General features: G+C 35.6%; 1 protein-coding gene across 1 annotated transcript; it reads left to right on the plus strand.

The window, feature by feature from the left end:
• Positions 1-284: 284 nt before the first annotated feature.
• Positions 285-3585, plus strand: LOC113568575 (extracellular calcium-sensing receptor-like). Its single transcript, XM_035525118.1, is given in 6 exon segments — positions 285-499; positions 621-912; positions 1108-1899; positions 2055-2282; positions 2392-2515; positions 2678-3585. Coding segments are annotated over 6 exon segments (2559 nt in total).
• Positions 3586-7087: the final 3502 nt, after the last annotated feature.

Here is a 7087-nt window from a genome sequence, read left to right on the forward strand (position 1 = left end):
TTGTAAGGAATAAAATGAAGTGGCAGTACAGCTGGTTCAGAAACAGATCTCAGTTTCAATCTACAGGTACAAATCTGACTGGCAGATTTTAATCCACAGATAATCTAGGCCACTCTTCTCACATTTCAAAGTCACACCTCCTTTGACTTCGGCCTACCAGTAAATCTTTACCACAGAGAATTTGCCTTTCTATGTAAATAAATACCACATATCCTTCCTGTTCAACCAACTGAAGCATTAGACTTGCCAGACATTCTTAGCCATTAGCTCCAGTCAGTATGTGGATGGAGCCTGTCTTTGCTCTCTTACATCTGGTAATGGCTATCATAAATTTTTCCAAATCTAACGAGACTGCCTGTATCCTGCGAGGAGAGTCTGTATACCCACAACTATCAATGGATGGTGATATTATAATTGGAGGAATTTTTCCCTTTCATAGTAGTTGGGAGATCAAAGACTTGTCCTATTTGGTCACACCACCTCCACTGAACTGTATGAGGTAAGTATTGTAGAAACTGTGTGAGCATATATTATACCAAAAATATTATATGACACAGAACAACACAGCTTTAAAGTTTTATGATAAAATAATGTAATTGTATTTTTCTGTTATTGACAAGTTTTGATTTCAGAGCCATACAGTTCTCACAGTCCTTGATGTTTGCAATAGAGGAGATTAACAACAGTTCCTCTTTACTGCCTGGTGTCTCACTGGGCTATAAGATCTACGACACATGTAGTTCCACAGCAGTGGGGGTTCAGGTGGCTATGGCACTCGTTAACGGAAATGAGAAATCATTCTCAAATGAGGTCTGTAAAAAACCAGCCCAGGTACAAGCCATAATAGGAGAGACGTACTCATCAGTGTCCATGGCTGTTGCAATGAGCATTGGACCTTTCAGCATTCCCTTAGTAAGTATTTAAGCAATTAAGAACATCTACCTTTGTCTATTAAAAGTCCATTTTAATTGTTATTAAAAACATGAAAGTAAAAAAAAAATTATCACCAATTTTATTGTCATATGTCATTATGGTGATGCATATAAACTTAATTAATTAAAACTCACTAAACATAATGCCTGAAATAGCTGTGTAAATGTCTTTTAGATCAGTCACTGTGCCACCTGTGAGTGCCTTAGTGACAAAAGGAAATATCCCTCATTTCTGCGCACTATACCCAGTGATTACCACCAGAGCAGAGCAATAGCAGAAATGGTCAGGCACTTTGGCTGGACCTGGGTTGGTGCAATAAGACGAGATGATGACTATGGCAACAGTGGAATGGCTGCATTTACTGAAGTCGCAGAGCAGTTGGGCATATGCTTAGAATATTCCCTTCCATTTTTTAGAACTTACTCACAAAGGAAAGTTCTGAGAATCATTGAACAGATCAAAAGTTCCACTTCTCGAGTGATTGTGGGATTTGTCGATGCCTGGGACTTAGAAATGTTACTGGACACACTTTTTGAGCACAACATCACAGGATACCAGTGGGTGGGAACTGAGGCCTGGATCTTTGACCCAGTTCTGGCCACAATGGACAAGCACAATACTCTGCAAGGAGCCATAGGGCTGGCCATGCCGAAAACAGAGGTGACAGGTCTGAAGGACTTCATTCTTAATTTAATTCCACTGAAATCTGCAGGTAGTGCCATTTTTAATAAATACTGGGAGACATTATTTCACTGTAAATATACAGTGCGGAATGATTCAGAGGACTCACCAATATGTACCGGTGAAGAGAAATTGTCTGAAATGGACAACACCTTTACTGACATGTCCCTGATGCCATATTTCAGTAATGTGTATAAAGGGGTTTATGCCATTGCCCATGCCCTACATGACCATCTTGACTGCAAAGACACATGTCATAAAAATATGCAGCCTGATCCTCTCACAGTGAGTAAATGTTTTTGCACTTAGAGATTTGGAACAGACATTTAGCCATAATTCAGAAAATCAGCCAAAATGATGTACATTCATTGACAATGACGTGTTTTTAAATTATAGAACTTATACCAACATTTATTGGCAATAACCTTTGGATTCTGCAGTTTCTAGAACAGCTCAAAATGGTGCGTTTCAAAACTAAAGAGGGTGAAGAAGTTTATTTTGATAAAAATGGTGACCCTGCTGCAAGATATGAGGTGATAAACTGGCAAACAAGTAAATAACAACAACATGAATTTGTCACTATTGGACTTTATGACTCCACTTTCCCTGTTAACAGTCGATTATCACTAAACATGCCTTCTATTTTGTGGGCTAAAAATTCTAATAAGGTAAGAATAAAGGAAACATTGCACTTTGGCCTAAAATAAAGGACTTGAAGATTTGAAGAAAGTACACATGTTCAAATCTGACAACTAAATATAACTCCATTGATTATAGGTGCCAACATCTGTGTGCAGTGAAAATTGCCCTCCAGGCACCAGGAAGGCTGTGCAGAAAGGAAAGCCTGTGTGCTGCTTTGACTGTATACCATGTGCAGAAGGAGAGATCAGTAATATGACAGGTATAAAAATTCCCAGAAATCAGCTAAATGTTTTTTTAAACATGTTCAATATGATATTCATTTTAGAAGATATTCTCATAAACATTTTTGAAGTGTATTCAGCTAATTATACTCCACATGTATGTAATTTCTATTTTTATTTCCTGTCTTACTCCACAATAGATTCTATTAAATGTGAACAATGCTATGAAGACTCCTGGTCAAATCTACAGAGGGATGAATGTATAAAGAAGGATACTGAATATCTGTCTTATGTGGAAACTATGGGAATTTTGCTAACAGCTGTTTCTATTATTGGTGCATTTATGACACTGGCAATATTAGTCTTATTCTACAGATATAAAAATACCCCAATAGTCAAAGCCAACAACTCAGAGCTGAGCTTCCTGCTGCTCTTCTCGCTGACTCTGTGTTTCCTCTGTTCACTTACTTTCATTGGTCAGCCCTCTGAGTGGTCCTGTATGCTGCGTCACACAGCGTTTGGGATCACCTTCGTCCTCTGCATCTCCTGTGTTCTGGGGAAAACAATAGTGGTGTTAATGGCCTTCAGGGCTGCACTTCCAGGCAGTAATGTCATGAAATGGTTTGGGCCTGTACAGCAGAGACTCAGTGTTATTACCTTCACTCTCATACAGGTCATTATATGTATGCTTTGGCTAACAACATCCCCTCCTTTTCCATTTAAAAATCTAAAATGCTACAAGGAAAAGATTATTCTAGAATGTCATTTAGGTTCTTCCATAGGTTTCTGGGCTGTCCTGGGTTATATTGGAGTCTTGGCTCTCCTGTGTTTTGTTTTGGCTTTTCTAGCACGGAAGTTGCCTGATAACTTTAATGAAGCCAAATTCATCACATTCAGCATGCTCATATTCTGTGCAGTTTGGATCACCTTTATTCCAGCTTATGTCAGCTCTCCTGGAAAATTTACTGTAGCTGTGGAGATATTTGCCATTTTGGCCTCTAGTTTTGCTTTGTTATTCTGTATATTTCTTCCAAAGTGTTACATAATAATACTGAAACCAGAGAAAAACAATAAAAAGCAACTTATGGGCAAAATGCCAATTATGTAAGCCAATAGTCTACATATTAACTATTAAGGAAGCGACATATAAACCTTATGGCTGATGCATATATATACACATACACACACACACACACACACACACACACACACACACACACACACACACACAGAGAGAGAGAGAGAGAGAGAGAGAGCGAGAGAGAGAGAGAGAGAGAGAGAGAGAGAGAGAGAGAGAGAGAGAGAGAGAGAGATCCTGGTTTACAAGGTGTGATTACAATTTCAAAGGATTAATTAAAATCTGTATTTTTTTTTTGTTGTGTAAAATCACTGAAAAAAGTCATTTGTTACATATTCACTATTAACATGTATACATATTTAACATTAATACTGCCTATATAAACCATACAAGCTTTGCATCCTTAGTCTTAGCTTATTAAAAATTAGGAACATTTATTTTAAGCATTCATAGGAATCTGGAGATATAGGTCAAACCCACAGAGGAATAAATGCATAAAGAAAGTTTGGTTTGTTATTCTGCAGTCTGCTTTCAAAATGTTATGTAATTTCATTGAAACAACTATCTGAGTTTAAATTAAAATACTATTGGGAAAACTATATAACATTCTGTACTTTTCTCTTATGAAGAACAATCAGCATCAGAAACATTAAAGTAAAGGACGTAAAACAGATTGAAACAGCTGCATTATATTGAGAAGATACTACAAAAAATATCTTTGCTGTTTATATAATAATGGGTTAATTTACCTAATATTAAGATGGAAAAATATCAGCTAAAATGGTGAGCTAGGTTGATTTACAACCAAGTTTCATTTAGAGAGTTTTCCTCAAGTTATTATAAACAATGTTAAGCAATGTTCATCTCTAATGCAACTTTATCCTCAAAAGAGTTTGGACTCTATCCAAACAATAGCTGAATACTTAACTGTAGTCCTTATTATTAAAATGAATCACTTGTTGCAAACTCTTTGACTGGTCAGGCCTAAGAGTGTTAATAGTAAGAATGACCTAAAAAATACATCTTTGGGTAAAAGCAAAATGTGAAAATGCCTTTTTAGCATTCCACCAGGAGAGGGTAAGAAACAGCTATCAATCTTAAGGGAATCTTCCCTTTAATTTCCCTTTAACTATTTCAAAATGATAGTTTTAAATGACACAAAATTCTTTAAATATTCCGATCTAGATCCTCATAAGAACGGATAAACTTCAAAAAAGGAATTTAATATACAAATATCTCAGAAACATAAGCAGTGTTATTATTGCCCCACCAAAAGAGTGTGGTCTCTACAAGGAATAAATGCACTGATTTAAGAGATATATTTAAAGTGTATTACTTTTGGGAGAAATGTACAAATTATTTTAGTAGCATTCAGAGTGCAGAAACATGGAATGGCGAAAACAGTATCAAATGTCTAGTATCACACTGCCAGAACTGAAATCTGAAAAGAAATTAAAAGGTGTCATGCTCATTTATATTCTCTGAGCATTTAACAAATATGGCCATAAGATTGCACAATAATATAATACAATAATAATAATAATATAATACTAACAGCCTAACAAACAGACAGAAAAAACTATTGAAAACTAGTAGGGTAATTGTCAATAAACATTCTGTTTGAAATGTTTTATGTAAAGGAGCATGTATGTTAAACAATTTAATGAAACATCATCTTTGGAAAACTTCTGGTAGTTCTTATTAATTGCCATAATTAGTTTTGATTTACGAATTGAAATGCATTGAACGCAATCCAGACAACACAAAATTACCACAAATGTGGGACAAAGTTTGATTACTTTATGATAAAATAACCCCTGTAACAGTAGGTATGTACCCATCAGTAGCCCTTTTGTTAAAAGGCAAAAATTCACTGACATAAAAAAAAAAAATGCATATTCATTAGCATTTATAACAACACACCATGTTTTGTTTTTTTAGCACAAGTAGATATCACACATAATAATATGGAAATTAGATAACACTTACTCTCACACTCTTGCTTGCTCAGATCAACCAATTTCTGCTTTATTAAAAGTCATATGGGCTTTTAATGCTAACCTCCAGCAGAGGTTAGCAAGAACCTATTGAACCTATAGTGAAATGTTATTCTCCTTTTTTAAGAGATACGATTCTTGTAACAACTACATTAATTCAAACATATGTCCTATATTCAGCTGTATATCTAAATTCCAATTTTAATTGTTTTCTTCTTACTTCACAACAGATTCTAATAAATGTGAACAATGCTATCAGGACTACTGGTCAAATCCACACAGGAATGTATGTATAAAGAAGGAAATTGAATATCTGTCGTATGAGGAAACTATGGGTATTTTGCTAACAGTTGTTTCTATTGTTGGTGCATTTATGACACTGATAATCTTAATCATATTCCTCAAATATAAAAATACCCCAATAGTCAAAGCCCACAACTCAGAGCTGAGCTTCCTGCTGCTTTTTTCTCTGACTCTGTGTTTCCTCTGTTCACTTACTTTCATTGGTCGGCCCTCCGAGTGGTCCTGTATGCTGCGTCACACAGCGTTTGGGATCAACTTTGTCCTCTGCATCTCCTGTGTTCTGGGGAAAACAATTGTAGTGTTAATGGCCTTCAGGGCTACACTTCCAGGCAGTAATGTCATGAAATGGTTTGGGCCTCTGCAGCAGAGACTCAGTGTTCTTGCCTTTACATTTATACAGGTTCTTATTTGTGTGCTTTGGTTAATCATTTCCCCCCCTTTTCCCTTCAAAAATCAAAAACTGTACAAGGACAAGATTATTATAGAATGCCATTTGGGTTCATCCATAGGTTTCTGGGCTGTGCTGGGTTACATTGGGCTTCTAGCTAGTTTATGTTTTCTGTTGGCTTTTCTAGCACGGAAGCTGCCTGATAACTTTAATGAAGCCAAATTCATCACATTCAGCATGCTCATATTCTGTGCAGTTTGGATCACCTTTATTCCATCTTATGTCAGCTCTCCTGGAAAATTCACTGTAGCTGTGGAGATATTTGCTATTTTAGCCTCAAGCTTTGGATTGTTATTCTGTATATTTATTCCAAAGTGTTACATAATCATACTGAAACCAGAGAAAAACACTAAAAAGCAACTTATGAGTAAAATGTCAACTACATGAGCTAGTAGACTACATATTTACCATTAATCTGATTCATATTTTAAATCAAATTATCTTCATAAAGATTTTATAATACTGATCATTTTGATCTTAATATTTAATTTGTAACTTTGTTGGATTTCTTTGAATATGTTAATTACACACACACACACACACACACACACACATTAAAGGAAAACATTAGGCATAATGCCACAATCAAGTACCTAAAATCTAGATCAATACCAAATAAGAGGATTCTGTTGATACTAAACAGCAAGGTAGCTCTGAAGTTGATGATCAGTAAATCCCTTGCAGAAATGAGATAAAACACAACTTAGAGTAATAAACATTGTATAGTGTCAAATACGTGACCAAATAGACTACATATTTATCATAAATGTGGCAACATATAGAT

Source organism: Electrophorus electricus, chromosome 4 (genome assembly GCF_013358815.1).
Source record: "Electrophorus electricus isolate fEleEle1 chromosome 4, fEleEle1.pri, whole genome shotgun sequence".
In the NCBI taxonomy this organism is placed as follows: Eukaryota; Metazoa; Chordata; class Actinopteri; order Gymnotiformes; family Gymnotidae; genus Electrophorus; species Electrophorus electricus.